Here is a 21,450-nt window from a genome sequence, read left to right as displayed (position 1 = left end):
TACACAGAGGAAGGATGTGGAGAGTGGGGAAGGTGACACATACAGGGGATGTGTGGTACAGGAGGGTTAAAGACCAGGGATGAGGGTGGAAGAGGGTCAAGGTTTCATACAAGAGAATATAAGGAAATACACCAGGGGTGATGGGGGGTGAAAAGGGTCACACACAGAGGAAGGGTGTAGGTGGCTCATAAGGTTTCATACACACACACGCACACTGGGTACAGAAAAGAAGGTACAGTGCTCCAAGGGCACTTACCAAGCAGGGGGTGAGCTCCAGGCACAGGGTCAAGTGGAGACCGGCGGCAGGGGAATTCATGCTGGACACAGCAGCAGTGTCATCCCTGTGCGGATGCTGGAGGCAGGCCCAGCACTGTGTTCCCATCATGATGCAGCTACTGGAGAGGAGGTGGGTGCAGGGACTGCTAGGCGGGGGTCAGGGTCACGCAATATCTCCGGCGTCTGGGGGGTAGGCAGTGCGGCGGTGGGACGCACATCTCTAGCATCTAGGAAGAGGGTGGGGGACCCGGGAGGTCGCAGGGTGCATCACCGGCTATTGGTGGGGCGCGGGGCGGCGCAGGACACACGCACATTTCTGGCTCCTGAAATGGGGGTGGGGGGGGTCAGTGCAGGCCAGGGTACATCTCCGGCTGGCTATTGAGGGGCGAGGCAGGACCCAAAATGATCTCCGGCGTCTGAGGGGGGGCAGAGGGTGTCGCTGCAGTGGGTGCCACTGCCTTTTTTTTTTATAGGGTGCAGGGGGAGCAGCGGGCCCTACCGACAGCTCGGGACCTGTAGCAGCTGCACCCACAGTAGTTACGCCACTGACCCAGCAGATAGCAGGCTCCCCGTGTACTGCAGGATGTCTCATTCAGTGTATGTACACCTTATGCAGCATGTGCTGTAGCAGCGGAGGTGTGCTATACATGGGGACAGAGGGGTGACTGGGCATTAGGGTGTGCTATACATGGGGACAGAGGGGTGACTGGGCATTAGGGTGTGCTATACATGGGGACAGAGGGGTGACTGGGCATTAGGGTGTGCTATACATGGGGACAGAGGGGTGACTGGGCATTAGGGTGTGCTATACATGGGGACAGAGGGGTGACTGGGCATTAGCGTGTGCTATACATGGGGACAGGGGGGGTGACTGGGCATTAGGGTGTGCTATACATGGGGACAGAGGGGTGACTGGGCATTAGGGTGTGCTATACATGGGGACAGAGGGGTGACTGGGCATTAGGGTGTGCGATACATGGGGACAGAGGGGTGACTGGGCATTAGGGTGTGCTATACATGGGGACAGAGGAGTGACTGGGCATTAGGGTGTGCTATACATGGGGACAGAGGGGTGACTGGGCATTAGGGTGTGCTATACATGGGGACAGAGGGGTGACTGGGCATTAGGGTGTGCTATACATGGGGACAGAGGAGTGACTGGGCATTAGAGTGTGCTATACATGGGGACAGAGGGGTGACTGGGCATTAGCGTGTGCTATACATGGGGACAGGGGGGTGACTGGGCATCAGGGTGTGCTATACATGGGGACAGAGGGGTGACTGGGCATTAGGGTGTGCTATACATGGGGACAGAGGGGTGACTGGGCATTAGGGTGTGCTATACATGGGGACACAGGGGTGACTGGGCATTAGGGTGTGCTATACATGGGGACATAGGGGTGACTGGGCATTAGGGTTTGCTATACATGGGGACAGAGGGGTGACTGGGCATTAGGATGCGCTATACATGGGGACAGAGGGGTGACTGCTCATTAGGGTGTGCTGTACAAGGTGACAGAGGGGTGAATGGGCATTAGGGTGTGCTATACTTGGGGACAGAGGGGTGACTGGGCATTAGGGTGTGCTATACATGGGGACAGAGGGGTGACTGGGCATTAGGGTGTGCTATACATGGGGACAGAGGGGTGACTGGGCATTAGGGTGTGCTATACGTGGGGACAGAGGAGTGACTGGACATTAGGGTGTGCTATACATGGGGACAGAGGGGTGACTGGGCATTAGCGTGTGCTATACATGGGGACAGGGGGGTGACTGGGCATCAGGGTGTGCTATACATGGGGACAGAGGGGTGACTGGGCATTAGGGTGTGCTATACATGGGGACAGAGGGGTGACTGGGCATTAGGGTGTGCTATACATGGGGACACAGGGGTGACTGGGCATTAGGGTGTGCTATACATGGGGACATAGGGGTGACTGGGCATTAGGGTTTGCTATACATGGGGACAGAGGGGTGACTGGGCATTAGGATGCGCTATACATGGGGACAGAGGGGTGACTGCTCATTAGGGTGTGCTGTACAAGGTGACAGAGGGGTGAATGGGCATTAGGGTGTGCTATACTTGGGGACAGAGGGGTGACTTGGCATTAGGGTGTGCTATACATGGGAACAGGGGGTGACTGGGCATTAGGGTGTGCTATACATGGGGACAGAGGGGTGACTTGGCATAAGGGTGTGCTATACATGGGGACAGAGGGGTGACTGGGCATTAGGGTGTGCTATACATGGGGACAGAGGGGTGACTGGGCATTAGGGTGTGCTATACATGGGGACAGAGGGGTGACTGGGCATTAAGGTGTGCTATACATGGGGACAGAGGGGTGACTGGGCATTAGGGTGTGCTATACATGGGGACAGAGGGGTGACTGGGCATTAGGGTGTGGTATACATGGGGACAGAGGGGTGACTGGGCATTAGGGTGTGCTATACATGGGGACAGAGGGGTGACTGGGCATTAGTGTCTGCTGTACATGGGGACAGAGGGGTGACTGGGCATTAGGGTGTGCTGTACATGGGGACAGAGGGGTGACTGTGCATTAGGGTGTGCTAAACATGGGGACATAGGGGTGACTGGGCATTAGGGTGTGCTATAAATGGGAACAGAGGGGTGACTGGGCATTAGGGTGTGCTGTGTCCTCCGTGCATCCCTGAGCGGGGGATTCCCGGCTTCCCCTACACGTCCAAAGCGAGGCGCACAGGAGCATGCCCGCGAGGGACGACCTGCACAACACCGAGTGGCCCTACCACACACCCTGGGTGAGGGACCAGGGAGATGGGTGGCTTGAACGCTGGAGAACAATGGGAGGGGACAAGTGATGAGGGGGGAGTGGATTCAGGACGCGATCACGGAAGTAGTCGCGTCCTGTGTACACACGCAGTGAGACATGCAGATTTTCTAAGCAATCTTACTAGATTGCGTCTGCATGCACTGACTTACTAATCAGGCGATCCCGATGTGCGGGACCGCGCATCAGGATCGCCAGGAGCATACACACAGTGAGATTTGTGCTTAGTTTCTAAGCAATCTAGACTAGTGTGTACACCAGTCTCATCAGGCTTGCAGATGCAGGTTGGCTTGCGAGACCAAAGAAACTTTGCCTTGCAGCTTAAATGTATATAAAATATAACATCAGTTCTGGCCTCCGTCCTCCCCAAGTTGCCAGCCAAACCCTCGCCATTGATGTTATATTTTATATACATTTTCAGTAGATGCCTGATTCAGTTTGGATTGCACATGATAAGCTTCTCGCAGGAGCTTATCATGTGCAATCCTTAAGCAATGCAAATGCAGGAGAAGGTGCATTCCACCCCCTGCCTCCATTTGTGATCGCTGGCTTCTCTACACCGCAAGCTCCCCTGCAGTATATATGGCAAAGGTGTTTGTTGTTCTGCGATGTGATCGCATGTGCAGAATGTAAACATTGCGCATAATGGGCCTTATTCAGATTTCATCGCTACTGCGCGCATTCGCACGCAGTACCGATGTTGTGCGTCTGCGCATGTGCAGGCGTGTTTCTGCGCATGTGCAGGCGCATGGTGCGTGCACCCACGGCGACCTTTCGGGTCGCCGGGTGCACGCACCCATGGCAGCGAGGGGGGCAGAGATGGGTGGGGAGCGCCGGGCTGCCCCATTATTATATGGGAACGCCCAGCGTTCCATGGGCGTTTCCATGGGCGTTTCCATGAGAACGCTGGGCGTTCTCATGGTAATGAGGAGGTGACGCGGGTGTGTGGGCCGAGTAGCTGACGTCACCGGATGTCAGCTGCCCGCCCATATCTACGCCAGCGTGCCCGCATATATATGCAACTGAAAAGTCACTTATATATGCGTGCACGCTAAACATCATTCGATGGTCACCGACCATCGAATGATGTGGGCGGACACCCCAGCAAAGCGAATGGATGTTTATGCAAAACATCCATTCGCTGCTGTGCGGGCGAAGCCGCACTTTGCTGGGGCGGTGGAGGGGCGTGCGTTCGCCGGGCGGGGTTTGGTGGACTCGCAAGGCTGCAAATTCGCAGCCTTGCGAATCAACCTGAATAACCCCCAATGTGGGTTGGATCGTACTTACCCAATCAGGAAGAGAGTTGATGTTCCGGTCTCTCGGTCTCCAGTACTTGATGGGCGTTGGAGAACATACCGTAGTTGTTAGTTGAGGGGCGATGTTCTGCCACCTTGTGTAATTCGGGCTGACGGAGGAGCCAGGTGTTCTTCTGGACGCTGGACGTTGTTCTGTGGCTACTGATGGAGGTATCGGCTGCTCCTGTGTGAGATGATGTTATACCTCCTGCACCTGGGGAAGTGATGTTACCTTCACTGTGGCGGCTGCAGGGAGAAGCTGGGAGTGAATGGGTCCTGCAGATGTTCTAACTTCTCCCAATCGATTCCCGTGAAGAATGGATGTTCTCTGATGTTGCCGTTCTCACCCAGACGCATCTCAGGGTCACCACACAGGAGCTGGAAAGAGGAACAGGAGTGTAACGAAGGGGGTTATTCTGCTTGGTGCGGTGGGACCGTACACGGTCGGTTCAGGTTTTTTTTGCATCTGCGCATACGTAGCTTTCGCTATGCGCATGTGCGGCGACCTCACACCGCTCACGAACAGGTCTCTCCGTGCGAAAAAACCTGTCCGGAAGAGTATGGTCATTGTGGGCGGCATGTGGGCGTTTTTATGGGAGCGGCCGGAGTAATGAGGAAAACTGGGCGTAAACATGGGCGTACACGGGGGTGTGCACACAAAATGCACGGTGCCACAACCGTCTCGATCGGCGAATGCACCGTGCATTTTGGGCCAAAAACAGGCGGACGCCAAAGAGTGCTCCTGATTACTCTTAGAGCCACCGCATGAGAGCGGACGCCTGGGTCTGCTAATTAATGCCGAATACAAGTAAATTACATACACCTGAATGCAATAAGCAATGCTGCAATAACCATCTCACCCATTCAGAAAGTGTTTTTGTATACTTTAAAAAGCAGGACACTCAATTCACAGAAGTCGACGTGTGTCAACTTTTTTACTGTAACACAAACATACCAGTTTTTTATTCGGTAAAAGACACATAAACCACATCTAAGAGCAACAATGATGTTTTTGGACTCAATTTCTACTTGCACTGTGGCGTACGTTCAGATATACGGAAGGTGACGGTGTGAAAACGGACGAGACCCGTCCGTAAACGGTGGCGTACGCTCTGATGTACGCCAGGTGTCGGTGGCTAAGAGGGAGATCCGCCAGGTGTCGGTGGCTAAGAGGGAGATCCGTCCGTGCACGGTGGCGTACGCTCAAGTGTACGCCACTCCCCATTGTCGGCGTTTGTGACCGTCCGTGTGTGGCTGTTCTGTGGGCGGACTTACCCTCTGTGAGCGTACGGGAAACGTACGGTGTGACGGACCGTACGCGCGTTTCACCGATTAGACTAAGGCCCTAAGTTTCTGTTCATCTGCAGTCTGATTTCTTACAGCACATATTTAGGAGACATGATTTTAGCATCAAAGAAAAGAAGCATTATACTGTATTGCCCTAATCAGAGGATGTGTGTCTATGTAGTTTAGTATTCTTTCCCCTAACCTCTAGCAGGTTACTGCATATCATGGTACCATTGGGGGTCATTCACTGGACTTGATTTGCTTACATTGTAATAGAAACAGGGAAAATGCCGGTGCAGTATAACGTGACCAGTGGTGCATGTCAGTGGTACAGTGACTCCTGCAGCAGGCATTGCTCTGGCTTGTAGTTTCCTTTACTTATTTGTGTGTGTCAGGGAGGTGGAGCCAGTAATGTAATATGACGTATGTAACTACATATAGCTTCCCCATGTACAGCTACATGACCGCTCGTAGAACAACTACATGGCTGATACTAGAGAATGGGGGTTCTGTATAAATAACAGACGCTGACACATTGTTTATGGCCTCTTTGTTACCTAGTGCTGAATGCTAAGTATGTTCTCACACTCACCTCTTCAATGATGTTTCTTGTATTCGGGCACAGATGACAGCCCGCCAAAGCCGAGATGCGGCACTCCTCGGGGGATTTTCCTGTTGACATCTGGAATAGCACCACACCGAAGGAGTACCAATCCACTCCCGCATTATATCGGTCTCCCATGATGATCTGTCATTAAAAGGTAAGAAGTTCACTACATTACACTTCATAAACAGCACAGCAGATCTGGGCACAATACGCCTGCCATCAGATGTTACACTGACAAATAATTCCATACATGTGAGATGAATGAGAAATCAGATCATGTTTATCATATATAGTCATGCTGGGCACACAGTTCCCAGGACCGACATGCTGGGCACACAGTTCCCTGGACCGACATGCTGGGCACACAGTTCCCAGGACCGACACTGGGCACACCATTACCAGGTCAGACATGCTGGGAACACCATTACCAGCTCAGACATGCTGGGAACACCATTACCAGGTCAGACACGCTGGGAGCACCATTACCGGGACAGACACGCTGGGAACACCATTACCAGGTCAGACACGCTGGGAACACTATTACCGGGACAGACACGCTGGGAACACCATTACCGGGATAGACACGCTGGGAGCACCATTACCTGGACAGACACGCTGGGAACACCATTACCGGGACAGACACGCTGGGAGCACCATTACCGGGACAGACACACTGGGAACACCATTACCGGGATAGACACGCTGGGAACACCATTACCGGGACAGACACGCTGGGAACACCATTACCGGGATAGACACGCTGGGAGCACCATTACCTGGACAGACACGCTGGGAACACCATTACCGGGACAGACACGCTGGGAGCACCATTACCGGGACAGACACACTGGGAACACCATTACCGGGATAGACACGCTGGGAACACCATTACCGGGACAGACACGCTGGGAACACCATTACCGGGACAGACACGCTGGGAACACCATTACCGGGACAGACACGCTGGGAGCACCATTACCGGGACAGACACGCTGGGAACACCATTACCGGGACAGACACACTGGGAGCACCATTACCGGGACAGACACGCTGGGAACACCATTACCGGGACAGACACGCTGGGTACACCATTACCGGGACAGACACGCTGGGAACACCATTACCGGGACAGACACGCTGGGAACACCATTACCGGGACAGACACGCTGGGAACACCATTACAGGGACAGACACGCTGGGAGCACCATTACCGGGACAGACACGCTGGGAACACCATTACTGGGACAGACACGCTGGGAACACCATTACCGGGACAGACACACTGTGTAAACCATTACCGGCACAGATACGCTGGGGACACCATTACCGGGACAGACACGCTGGGAACACCATTACCGGGACAGACAAGCTGGGAACACCATTACCGGGACAGACACGCTGGGATCACCATTACCGGGACAGACACGCTGGGATCACCATTACCGGGACAGACACGCTGGGAACACCATTACTGGGACAGACACGCTGTGAACACCATTACCGGGACAGACACGCTGGGAACACCATTACCGGGACAGACAAGCTGGGAACACCATTACCGGGACAGACACGCTGGGTACATAATGGGAATAGAAATTTAATTTATTTATGTACAGATTAATGCTGGGGCTTTGGTAGTAAGAATGGAAATGTGACATTGTCTCCTCCATATCCACCTTATCACATAGCCCCTCATATTTATTATAGCCTCACCTCTGGGGCCATGTAGCCACGTGTTCCAGCGTAGCCAGTGGCTCTGGGTTTGTTCTCGATCGCCAGCCCGAAGTCAGTGATTTTAATATGGCCGTCATGAAGCAGGATGTTCTCTGGTTTGATGTCTCTGTAAAAGGAACAATAAGTATTTTGTCATTAAGTACTTGTTTGCATACATCATAAGTGAGTAAGGCTGCAGATACGTCCTCAGACACATATTAAGGCAAAGTCTCCTGGTGCGTCTTAGGTGCATTGTGTTGCGAATAAGAAGTATTTGCTGGCAGATGCTGGATGCTGGCAGAGTTGCTGTCCTTCCTGTATATTTGCACTTGCATGTATATAATCTTATAATCAGATCCACATATACACCGCTAGCATTGCTCCCAATGTCTGAGATTGACTTGAGCTGTCTCCATTTGCTGGCTCTGCCCTGATGCCATGATTGGGACTGCATTATCCCAGGTGTCTGGCAGTTGGGATGTATTTCCCTGTGGCCCAGATAGAAGTGGGTGTGGTAGTGACAGGGTGGTAGGAGGGGCTTTGGAGGGATGTAATGGTCAGGCTAGAGCTGCACACAAAGGGGTCTATATATATAGGAATCCCAAATGATCTTTTCTTCTATGTTTATTTAAATGAGGAAAGAAAGAAAGTTACCGATGGATGAAGCCCATCCTGTGGAAGTACTGGAGACCGGACACGATCTCGGCAGCGAAGACTCTGTTATAGAAGAAATGTAACAACATTGTAATATCCCAAATCAGCCATTGTGTATGGGCAGGATAGAGAGATACAGTGCGGGATGGGGAACAGTGTAAGAGCTGTAGAACACGAAAGGAAGACAAATATGGGTAGAATAGAATCCTAGCAGGAAGAGACAAATTGATGGATGTCCAACAAGGAATCCTGGTACTTATGTATTATCTGGACTCCCATGTTAAATGCACCCCATTTTTTCATACCCCTACTATCCAACTACGCATGGAGTTGATTTTCTATAGTGTGGCGAGCGCAGCGAGCCACCGTGCCTGAAGCGTGGCGAGCGGACGCGGTCTCATGAAAAACGGGAGTCCAGATATTACATAAGTACCGGAATCCTATATCACACAGAGTTATACACCAGATTATGCATAGATCGTACGTTGTAGCCGTAGACTCAAGACGCCCTCTTGATTGCAGCAGGTCAAATAGGTCTCCACCGCTGGCGTAGTCCATGACGAATGCCAAGACGTCTTCATTCTGGAAGGTCAGAAGTCCATGTGCTAAGAAGGGGCTCCCAGATGTTGATTGTAGGGCTCTGGTCTCCATCCACGCCTTCAGTTCTTCTCTATCTGACAGTCCGTTGTTGTTTAAGAGTTTAATGGCGACATCCGTCTTGGTGATGTTGTCGTGCGCCAGCAGGACCACTCCGTATGTGCCTCGGCCTAACTCCCGGCGGATGTCATATCTCTCCAGGAATTGAGATTCGTCCTCGGGGCAGTCTGGCGGTGAGATGCTGCTTGGTCCTTGTGGAGTAAAATAATAGATTTGGAATTTATTATTTAACAGATAAGGAGAAAGGGCACGATTCAATCTTACAGCGTAGCACACTATAGGGTTTTACAAAGCTACTTCTAGCTAATTGGAACCACAAGGCCTCATTGAACAGTAAGCCCAAGCTCCTGAATACACCTTTAATTAAGTATTCCTATGTGGGGCACTCCAGCCTCTCTGCCCTTCCCCTGTCTGGTCAGGCCTCTCTGCCCTTCGCCTGTCTGGTCCGGCCTCTCTGCCCTTCCCCTGTCTGGTCCGGCCTCTCTGCCCTTCCCCTGTCTGGTCCGGCCTCTCTGCCCTTCCCCTGTCTGGTCCAGTCTCTCTGCCCTTCCCCTGTCTGGTCCGGCCTCTCTGCCCTTCCCCTGTCTGGTCCGGCCTCTCTGCCCTTCCCCTGTCTGGTCCGGCCTCTCTGCCTGGTCCTGCCTCTCTGTCCTTCCCCTGCCTGGTCCGGCCTCTCTGCCCTTCCCCTGTCTGGTCCAGACTCTCTGCCCTTCCCCTGTCTCGTCCAGACTCTCTGCCCTTCCCCTGTCTGGTCCGGCCTCTCTGCCCTTCCCCTGTCTGGTCCGGCCTCTCTGCCCTTCTCCTGTCTGGTTCAGTCTCTCTACTCCATCCCGGGATACTGTCATATTGGCCCTTATTCTGATCGGTGCGGCCCGATCAGAATATGCGGCCAGGACCGTGCAGGCGAATCCCCGCCTTTCATACGGATCGCCACCTCCGTCCGTACGCGGATATGTGGCGGTCCGCATGAAAGTGGACGGGGATACGCCTCCTCCATCTTGGGAGCAGCCCCTGCATTCGATGGTCGCCGACCATCGAATGCAGGGCCGCACGCTCCACCAGCTCCCGCCACCCAAGACCACACGGACACTTGTCCGTATGAAATCATGTATGGGGGCGGGCAGCTGACATCCGGCGATGTCAGATGCCCGCCCCCTACACATGCGTCACGGCTTCATTACCATGCATACGCCCCGCGTTTGCATGGGAACGCCCATGAAACGCGGGGCGTATGCATAGGGTAATGAGGCTAAGTAGCCCTTCACGCCCCTCTCCGCCCCCTGTGCGGCGTCTGAAGAATACGTGCGGCGAAATCGCCTGCACATGCGCAGAGTGACCTCTGCACATGCGCAGACGATAACCATCGGCGGTACTACCGCATGCGGTAAAATCCGCACCGATCAGAATAAGGGCCATTGTCTGCAGCATTTAGGTCTACAAGCAGTAGGTCTACACCACTAGGTCGACCTGCATTTAGGTAGACATGCATTTAGGTAGACATGCATTTAGCGCGACATGACTGAAGGTCTACATGACTTAGGTCGACAGGGTCATTAGGTCGAATTTTATAAGGTCGACAGGGTCATTAGGTCGACATGGGGAAGGTCGACAGGCAAAAGGTCGACGTGGGGTCATTTCACTGTTTTATGAGTCGACATGTGCAGACAGGCAGTATTTCATGTGTTACTATCCACTAGGGAGTGGTGGGAGAATAAAATAGTGTGCCGAGCGTAGTGAGGCACCGTGCCCGAAGCATGGCGAGCGCAGCGAGCCATGCGAAGCGACGCGGTGCTATGTTGACTGTGTCGACGCTTGAAAAAAAAGAGAAGAAAAAAACCATGACGATTTTTTCACTGTCGACCTAATGACCCTGTCAACCTTTTACCTGTTGACCTAATGACCCTGTCGACCTAACCCATGTCGATCTTCAGTCAGGTCGACCTAAATGCAAGTCGACCTAATGGTGTAGACCTATTGCTTGTAGACCTAAATGCAGTCTGACGAATGATCCCATTCCCTCTATCCCAGCAGGGCCTTAGCCCTTCCCTCTTCTTGTGTCGGCTTTCTGTCCTTCTACACCTACCACCAATGTTTTCTATGTGCCCTCAGACTTCAGACACAGTATTGCCCTGCACCTTGATCACTTTTGAGTTTAATAATTTTGTTGCGTAACTGAATAGTGCCTATTTGATATTGTAGGAATGGAGCATGTGCATTTATGTGTTGTAAGGAACTGGTAGTGATGCATCCTCATGCAAATTTAAGCAGGTAAATGATTGCTAGTGATCAAAAGGATTGCCTGGGGTTCTAGTGACCAAGCCAATTCCTCTGAGCTAATCCTGTAGTTACTGACCATACCGTTCTGGCACTAATCACATCGCCTGTAGTACATTTGTAATGGCATTGAGCTACAATAGATGCCAACCATTACATTCGCCTGATGGGCCCTTCATGTCCAAGTTTGACACTGGATATAATGCGTTTTGTTGTCCTATTAACAGCCTGAAAGGGTTTGCATCTGTATTCCTATATGTGAAATTCATGTTAACATACATTACTTTAGATTAAATATCTAATATTGTACCAAGTCCATAATTAAATGAAGGGAAAAAACCGCCATGACACCATGGGGGGAGGGGGGGGGGGATTTACTAAGATGTGTATTCTACTTCACATGTGATGTTGCTATGGGCAACCAATCAGATCCTGTCTTCTAGAGGATGCTAAATAAATAAGAAGTAGATTCTGACTGGTTGCCTATAGCAACATCACATGTGAAGTAGCATACACATCTTAGTAAATTTCCCCCATGAGTCATTACACCGGGTGACATCAGCCCTACATTCTTCAGCTATCACCATGGCTGTCTTCCCCAGGGGGGTTGGGCTGTCACGTATAAATGCAGGCACCGCCATCCTGGGTATTACCACCTTTAGTGCCAGTAAACCTAGAGCTATTCTGTAAAGACGCTGATGTTTGGGTGTGAGGTTAATAAAGTAATAATCATAGTAATGTTAGGATTAGGCTAGGTAAAGGTAGAAGAACATTCATACTGTGTTTTCATTGTGTAAATGACACTGCGAATGCCGGCATATGCCTGTCACCAAACTGAGCTATACTGTAGGTTACAGCACCTTTTTAGTTGTGCACCTTTCTCCATAAATATTACAGTAGTTTTACTAAGCCTTTTTTTTTAGACTGTCTTTATCTGAATAACTGTAGTAACCAATGAAGTGAATATAAATTACATATAAAACATTATTAATATTTTTTTTATATAAACAATATTCAACTTTGCCAGTGTGAAAATGAACTACAGTGCAAGGACATCCAACTACATTTCCGCTTACCTGGTCTTGGCTGATCTTCATCCGGGTCTTTAGCCTCGCTTGCCGCTCTCTTTCTCTCTTCCAGCGATTCCTCCTCTCTGGATTTTCTTGATGAAGTGTTCTTCACTGTCTTCTGGTCTTTCGCCTGCATCTTGCTGCTGGACTCCTCAGGTGCTTCCTTTTCAGGCTTTCTTGATGTCTCCTTCCTGCACCTCTTCTTTCCGGCCATCTCCTCTGTGTTATGGTCTGTCTTCTGTATCTTGCTGCTGGGTTCCTCCTCAGGTGCTTCCTTTTCAGGCCTTCTTGAGGTCTCCTTCCTTCTCCTCTTCTTCCCGACCATCTCCTCCATCTTCTGATCCGGCTCCTGCATCTTCCGACGGGTACACCTGATCCAATATGTCAACTTACCTCTGCTGATCTGGCTCCTGCGTCTTCCGACGGGTACACCTGATCCAATTGGTCGGTTTACCTTTCCTGATCTGGCTCCTGCGTCTCTCGACGGGTACACCTGATCCAATTGGTCAATTTACCTTTCCTGATCTGGCTCCTGCGTCTTCCGACGGGTACACCTGATCCAATAAGTTGACTTACCTCTCCTGATCTGGCTCCTGCGTCTTCTGACGGGTACACCTGATCCAATTGGTCAATTTACCTTTCCTGATCTGGCTCCTGCGTCTTTCGACGGGTACACCTGATCCAATTGGTCAATTTACCTTTCCTGATCTGGCTCCTGCGTCTTCCGACGGGTACACCTGATCCAATTGGTCAATTTACCTTTCCTGATCTGGCTCCTGCGTCTTCCGACGGGTACACCTGATCCAATTGGTCAATTTACCTTTCCTGATCTGGCTCCTGCGTCTTTCGACGGGTACACCTGATCCAATTGGTCAATTTACCTTTCCTGATCTGGCTCCTGCGTCTTCCGACGGGTACACCTAATCCAATTGGTCAATTTACCTTTCCTGATCTGGCTCCTGCGTCTTCCGACGGGTACACCTGATCCAATTGGTCAATTTACCTCTCCTGATCTGGCTCCTGCGTCTTGCGACGGGTACACCTGATCCAATTGGTCAATTTACCTTTCCTGATCTGGCTCCTGCGTCTTCCGACGGGTACACCTGATCCAATGAGTCGATTTACCTTTCCTGATCTGGCTCCTGCGTCTTCCGACGGGTACACCTGATCCAATAAGTTTACTTACCTCTCCTGATTTGGCTCCTGCGTCTTACGACGGGTACACCTGATCCAGTAATTGGCTTTCTGTCTCCTGAAATCGCTTTTTCTCCCCTTCTCAATCCTCTGCTTGGGCTCCTGCTTCCTCCTCTGATGCTGTCTGCTGCAGAGATGCCAGTTGGAAAATAACTGCCACTCTCAGCTATGAAAGTGTATAGCTTGGGTCATGTGACCAGCTTGCTGCTCTCCCATATACACTCTATAGTATCCATGCTAATGGGTCTAATTTTATTTTTAGGATTTCTAAGTTGCTATAACTTACCCTGTTAATGTTATTTGTGCCTAATTTCAGTGAGATCCTATGTACATGTTCCTAATTTATAATCTAACTGCAGGAAGGAACATTAAATGTACATAAATGTATGGCTGTAACTATTTTACCACAATAATACAATAGAATACAGCCCTCCGGGGTAGTGACAATCAGGTGCCTATGTTATTTCACTTTTAAATACATCTACTAAAATATCTGTTTTATAGGGATGGCCATCGTTGCCATTGCCATCGATGGCAATTCTGCAACTGGCCATCGATAGTGCTAAACTATGCAATGGATGTCCATCGATATTTTTACATATCGATGGTCATCCATTGTGTTTGATTGATTGGGATGTGGGCCAATCAAAACACGGGGGACATGGCTTCGCTGGTGTCGGGGGGCAGAGCTATTCTCTGTGTCCCAGCGCTTTAAAAAAAAAAAAGGCAAACATCGTTTTGCTGTTCCATCGATGGAGGGAAACCATCTGGTTCTCCCCCATCGATGGCTAAAGTATTCGACATTGGCCATGAACCATCGATGATTTGGAATCATCGATGGTCAATGGCCATCCCTACTGTTTTACTTTTGTCTGTATTGACATGTGAGATAGGAGTTAGGGATGGGAGTGGGGGAATAAAAGATCCCCCAGCATGACCCTTTCCATCAGGTACAAGAGGATCTGCTCTTAGGCTTCCCCCTGTTTATGATTGTAGTCACCTGTGTTGAACTAGATAATTGATGAGAAAGCTGTTTCACTGCAGGTAACTGCACCTGGGAAGTCCGGGAGCAGAGCTTTCTGTACCTGATGGAAGGGTCCTATTGGACGGTCTGGGTACAAGTGTATAGTGTTCTTACTGTAACTGGGAAAGTGCTGCGTAAGCGGATAGCCTTTGGTGACCAGTGAGCCAGTCAGAGGGCTTTGTGTCTGACTGAAGTGATTTGGCATAGATGGATTATTAAGAGATATTTTATATAACACATATAACACATCACCATCTCTACACTTAGGCCCTGATTCTGGTTGTGAAACTCGTAGCGTACCGAGTCCCAGAGGGCCTGCCGCTGCCAAATCGCCACCGTATCACCTTGCAACCATGCGAGGGGAAGTGTCACGAATACACATACCCTCTCATGTGCCCGCAGCAGGAGAAATCATTTGATGATCACCGACCATCGAATGACTTATCCAGGCCACGCAAATATAAGTCAGTGGCCGGCCGAAACCAGGACGGAAGCTGACGTCATCCGCCTGCCCGACATCATGTGACGTCAGCCGTCCAACCCTGGCACACCACCTCCTGCACGCAATCCCATAGGGACGGCCATGAAATGCTGAGCGTTCCCATGGTCGACACCCTACTCTGCTGCCCCACTCCCCTGGCCCACATTGGTCAGTGTGAACTGATCAGTCGCTGAGTTCAGTCACCCAGGGACCCTGCACATGCGCATAATTCATTATGCGCATGCACGGAAAAAACCCATCGCTGGACCACGTGGGGGTGCAAATGAACAATATGACCCCCTTACTGTAACATTCATTCCTTATAGAGGAGCATTGCTTCCCATTTCCAGTGCTTGGGACAAGCTAACGTCGCACAATTTACAGGTCTCCTCACAGAAACACAAGTGAAATCCTAAGAATCATCTGTAGATATTTTATAATGTGTCAGTGAGTAATGAATATGCCTGTGCTCCAGCAAGGACATATGGAAAACATGCACTGCCAGTGTATGCAGAGGACTGGATCTGAGAACACTATAGTAAAGGGATTGTGCGCCCCTCTGTCCCTGTTTCCCATTTCCACATATAAAATGCTGAAAGGGGGTTTCTTACAAATATCCATGAAAAAAAGATGATAAATTGGTTAAAAATGTATTTTATTATTACATATAAAGCAGTTGGGAAGAGTGAGGTAGAAAGTATTTTTAAGTCCCAGATATTAGTCACCTTTCTCTGATGGTGGCAATAAGTGAGTTTCTGTTGCCCCAATAATAGGTAATAGAGAATCCACCTTATTGCTGCATGTTAGTAACTAGACCCCTAGGTTGTGCACTATAGTCAGTATTGTGTAAATAGTGCAGTAATAACCTTTATCTATGTTACCCAGGTCTACTCGAGTACAACGGGTGAGCAGCCGGCCACCTATGTGTACACCGAATATGTGCTGCACCTGGACCTGTTCTAGCATTATATCAGAGGTGAGTTGTTAGGTAACATATAGGTTTTCTGTGTCCTTCTTCCCTCCTGTCTCCTTACCCCTCACAGCCATTAACCTGGGGCAGAGGGAGAGTGTGTGAGATCTGTAGAGAGAGAGATGGCGACCATGAGCACAGACCGATAAAGGGCCTGATTCAGTCCTGTTCGCTAAGCTGCATATACTTTCAGCCTAGCAAACAGGTAAGCGCCGGCTGTCGGACAGATCAAAAATAAATAGGAGCCGTCTGTGGCGGATATGATACTGAGACCTGCCAATGCAATGGTTAAGGAAGATCAGTCAAAGACATAATGAAAATCAGTGACAACAATTGTTTCCCCACAAACAATACATTTTTATTTCGTTGATTTTCTTCTGCAAAAGTGTGTACCAGCCAGGATTATTGAGCCAGCAATTGGGGCGTTGCAGAGTCAGGCGGGGAATTCATGTGTTCTGTCTGCTGCCTGCTTATGCCAACAAGTGTGTCCAGTCTCTCTCTCTCTCTGCCCCAACTCTCTCTCTCTGGACAGGATGTACAAAGCATTGGCGGTACATCCCACTGACCATCGCATATGTAGATGATGTAGTTTGGAATGTCCATTCGGTTTCTTGCCTGCTCCCCCTAATAGCTCACTTCATCAGAGCATCAAGTGCTGTCACGCACCGGAGGATGTTTCTCCTCCATGAAAGTGGTATGGGCGTCTCTATGAAATGCTGGGCATTACCATGGGAACGCAGCCAGGCCGATGCCTACTTGGGGTTCTCTATGCTTAACCATTGTTTCTGCCAGGGCTACACTATTCTTGCACCCATTAATAAGCAGTATGGCCCTTATTCTGGTTGGCTCGCAAAGCAGTGTTATTTTGCTTCTTTGTGAGCTTTGTAGCACCGCCCAAATGCCCACACCCCGCTATTGGCATATTTTCCCCGCAGTGCTGCGAAAGGATGATTTCAATATTTATTCATTCGCACCCTTGCGCGGGTGCCCAAAATCATTCGATGGTCGATTTCTGAAGCGCTCACTCTCTGGTGACCCTAATTAGTGGCACCCTGCTCCGTGAACATTGTAGGCAGCTGACATTCGGTGACGTCAGCTGCCTGCCCCCGGAAGGCAAGTATCCACCCCCATTCGCATGCTGATACCCAGCATTTCCTGGGTACGGTATGCCCAGGAAACCCTGCTAACGCCCCCTGCCCACCTCCTGTATGCCCACCCCGCTACCAACACCTTGGAGACTATGCAAGTCTCCGAGGATGCGCGCAGAGAAGACCTGCGCATGGGCAGATATTCTACATCGGTCCCCATTGAGGGCCTATGCTCGCGTACAGTAATGAAATTGCTTGTGTGGGTGAGCAAATATATAGCTACCCGAGCTTACTGTGAACGTGTTTTATGTTAGACAACTAGATAGTCAGTATGTGCACCTATAAAACCATATTATGGCTGCTACGGCATTCTCTATATATGCGCATATGTATTCTAACTACCTTGAGTCTTGGGTATGCACCTCCTTTTATATAATAATATAGTCAGCCAGAGAGTTTCTCAGTTATTGTCTCCATGCGTGCGCATTATTACTGCCGGCGCTTTGTTGCTCTTGCTCCCGTTAATAAGCAGTATGTTCACTTGGAGCTACCGAAAGTGTCTTTGTGGGTGATCTCCTTCTGAGCACGTCCGCACAGTGTCACTGCCGGGACTTGATCAGATTATGCACCTGCAGATGAACAGTGTCCGGCAAAGCTGCTATGGGTTCACCCGTCAATGAGCGCTAAGGCCACCGGAGAATGTATCGAAGTGTCACTGTCCCTCCTTACAAACACTGGGCCTGATTCAGATTGGCTCTGTAATCTGCGAACTGCGCAGCTTACCAAGTGCCTGAGACGCTGCCCTTCTGAACGGATTCGGTATGAAATCCCGACGGTCAAAATCCCTAATGGGTCATAATACCAACAAGGACAAAATCCCGACAAGGACAAAATCCTGACATTTAAAATCCCGACAAATAGAATGTACAGGTGAAACAGTCAACATGACTTTACGTCGACAGGCCGCGAGGTCGACATGGTTTTTTTCACTGTTTTTTTTTACCTGAATGTCGACACAGTCGACATGGACACAGTTGGAAGTGAACCGCAGCCCCTCCCATTGCTCGCAATGCTTCGGGCACACTATTTTATTCTCCCACCACTCCCTAGTGGATGGTAGGGCATGAAATACCGTCTGTCGGCACATGTCGGGTCAAAAAACTGTGAAAAAAAAACATGTCGACCTTGCGACCTGTCGACGGAAAGTCATGTTGACTGTTTCACCTGTACATTCTATATGTCGTTATTTTGACCCTGTCGGGATTTTAAATGTCAGGATGTTGTCCTTGTCGGGCTTTTGTCCTTGTCGCTATTATGACCACTTCGGGATTTTGACTGCATCCCTTCTGAACACCCGCACCCCTGCCGATGCTGATTCCCCTTGGAGACATGCAAGGGGGTGTGTAACGAGAACACATGCCCTTGCATGCCTCCGCTAGCAGGAGAAATCATTCGATGGTTCTAGACCATCAAATGATTTATCCTGCCTTCGCAAATAGAAGTCAGTGAAAACTGACTTATATTTGCAAGCGTTATGAAAGAGATGGAGCGGCCGGCTAACATCCTGTGACGTCAGCCGCCCGCCCCCGGCAGGCATCGGCCCTTCCCGTACTGATGTGGAGGTGTTGGTTAATGCAGTTAGAGTGGTCTTATCCAGGGAAGACAAGGAACAACCAGTCTAAGGGCCCTAACTTTAAGCGGATAAAGGAGGGCTGTTACCTTTCTTCCTAAATTTGATGAACTTGAAGACCTGTTGTCAGAGGCTTGCAGAACTCCTAACGGAAGGTTTCATTTACCTAGACTAAAAATGTGGGTGGGTGTTGCCTAGGCCACCAACCGGGTGCTGGCAAGGGGTGTGTCGCAAAGTGGCTACTGGAAGGGAAGAGCAAGAAGAGAAAGTAGTGCTGATACACCATTGAGTTACATACAATATGGGGTATTTAATAATTAACACATTAAAAACAATCATAATTATGATTAAGAGACACCTCTGAGAAGTAATGGCATGGGATCCGTTCCTAGATGTACCACCAAAATAGAGTACCACAAGACACTCCTATGTAGCAGTCTCTCAATGTGCCGAAGAGTATAGTTACCACAATAGGCCACTTGGAGGTTTATTCCACTCCGGAATGCATAGCAGCAGTTTTCGCCACAGTGGTGATATTGAGAGAAGGAGTCCAAGTAGGGTGGCCAATCCCGGTATCCGGATCGGTGGGATCCCGGGATTTGGCCCCAAAATGACCGGGGGTACATGTGAGTTATCCGGGCTGCCGATTTCTAAATCGGGTCGGATCGGGCACATCGCATCGCATGCGACCATCGGATGCGATGCGATGCGATGACCCGATTTTTCCATAGGAATCAATGTTAAAATGGACTGAGTCCATTTTAACATGGAATTCAATGGGAAAAAGGGGTCCTTTTCATACCCCTACTATCCAAGTGGGCATGGAGTTGGATATAAACCTGTGGCGAGCGTAGCGAGCCACCGAGCCCGAAGCGTGGCGAGCGTAGCGAGCCCCGCAAGGGGACACAGAATACCGTCCCCTCGCGGGGCTCGCTTCGCTCGCCACGCTTAATACTGACATCACACCTACATGACACAGCAGAGCATAATACTGACATCACACCTACATGACAAAGCAGAGCATGATACTGACATCACATCTACATGACACAGCAGAGCATACTACTGACATCACACCTACATTACACAGCAGAGCATAATACTGACATCACACCTACATGACACAGCAGAGCATAATACTGACATCACACCTACATGACAAAGCAGAGCATGATACTGACATCACATCTACATGACACAGCAGAGCATAATACTGACATCACACCTACATTACACATCGGAGCATAATACTGACATCACACCTACATGACACACACAGCAGAGCATAATACTGACATCACACCTACATGACACAGCAGAGCATGATACTGACATCACACCTACATTACACATCGGAGCATAATACTGACATCACACCTACATGACACAGCAGAGCATAATACTGACATCACACCTACATTATACAGCAGAGCATAATACTGACATCACACCTACATTACACAGCAGAGCATAATACTGACATCACACCTACATTACATAGCAGAGCTACACACTGACATCACACCTACATTACACAGCAGAGCATAATACTGACATCACACCTACATTACATAGCAGAGCTACACACTGACATCACACCTACATTACACAGCAGAGCATAATACTGACATCACACCTACATTACATAGCAGAGCTACACACTGACATCACATCTACATTACACAGCAGAGCATAATACTGACATCACACCTACATTATACAGCAGAGCATAATACTGACATCACACCTACATGACACAGCAGAGCATAATACTGACATCACACCTACATGACACAGCAGAGCATGATACTGACATCACATCTACATGACACAGCAGAGCATAATACTGACATCACACCTACATGACACAGCAGAGCATAATACTGACATCACACCTACATTATACAGCAGAGCATAATACTGACATCACACCTACATGACACAGCAGAGCATAATACTGACATCACACCTACATTATACAGCAGAGCATAATACTGACATCACACCTATATAGCCAGATCTCACGTGGGGAGATGAGTCCAAATGAGGGTTTCAATGTGACCTGCACTGTCCACACTATGATAGTCCCAAAAGGTGAGCAGTTTGATTTTGCAGTGTAAATGATTGCCGCTTTAAAAAAAACTGGAGATTTCTTACCAAATCTCTCACTTTCTGAATCTCTCATCCTATTAAATCTCACCCAGTATTTCTAGACATGTTAAAGAGAGACATCAAGGTAACGTAGAAGTTCTCAAGTTACAAGCAATTGAAGGTATACCCATTTCAAAAAGGGGAGGAGATCAGTGGCGTAGCTTGCTTTGTGGTGCCCCCCCCCCCCCCCCCGCCGTTAATGGGGGGGCGCCTCCCCGTCGGCCTCCCTCCCCTGGCCGCCCGTGCCCCCCCATTGCCGCGGGCTTACCTGT

General features: G+C 49.9%; 2 protein-coding genes across 3 annotated transcripts in view; one reads left to right on the top strand and one right to left on the bottom strand.

The window, feature by feature from the left end:
* POLA2 (DNA polymerase alpha 2, accessory subunit) overlaps nt 1-21,450 on the top strand; it is a 189,706-nt gene that overhangs the window by 41,990 nt on the left and 126,266 nt on the right. For both annotated transcript variants that reach the window (XM_083164934.1, XM_083164933.1), the window contains exons 2-3: nt 6,291-6,426; nt 16,225-16,315. The gene's annotated coding sequence lies outside the window, so the exon portion shown is untranslated. The remainder of the gene's footprint in view (nt 1-6,290; nt 6,427-16,224; nt 16,316-21,450) is intronic.
* On the bottom strand, nt 4,613-12,854 carry LOC146045060 (protein kinase C delta type-like). Its single transcript, XM_083163752.1, has 6 exons — nt 12,647-12,854; nt 9,124-9,487; nt 8,640-8,702; nt 7,986-8,112; nt 6,258-6,413; nt 4,613-4,756 (listed from the first exon to the last, which is right to left on the bottom strand). The coding sequence occupies exons 1-6, from the start codon at nt 12,852-12,854 to the stop codon at nt 4,613-4,615; spliced, it is 1,062 nt and encodes a 353-aa protein (XP_083019878.1).

The sequence above is a fragment of the Crinia signifera genome, chromosome 11, assembly GCF_055691185.1.
Source record: "Crinia signifera chromosome 11, ASM5569118v1, whole genome shotgun sequence".
NCBI classification, from domain to species: domain Eukaryota; kingdom Metazoa; phylum Chordata; class Amphibia; order Anura; family Myobatrachidae; genus Crinia; species Crinia signifera.
This window is presented reverse-complemented; position numbering and strand designations above follow the sequence as displayed.

Coding starts and splice junctions, on each gene's coding strand:
- LOC146045060 (XM_083163752.1), bottom strand. CDS start 12,854: ATGGCCGGAAAGAAGAGGTGCAGGAAGGAGACATCAAGAAAGCCTGAA. Junction 9,488..12,646: donor TGAAGATCAGCCAAGACCAG/GTAAGCGGAAAT, acceptor TTACTCCACAAG/GACCAAGCAGCATCTCACCG. Junction 6,414..7,985: donor GTGGCTACATGGCCCCAGAG/GTGAGGCTATAA, acceptor TTTTAATGACAG/ATCATCATGGGAGACCGATA.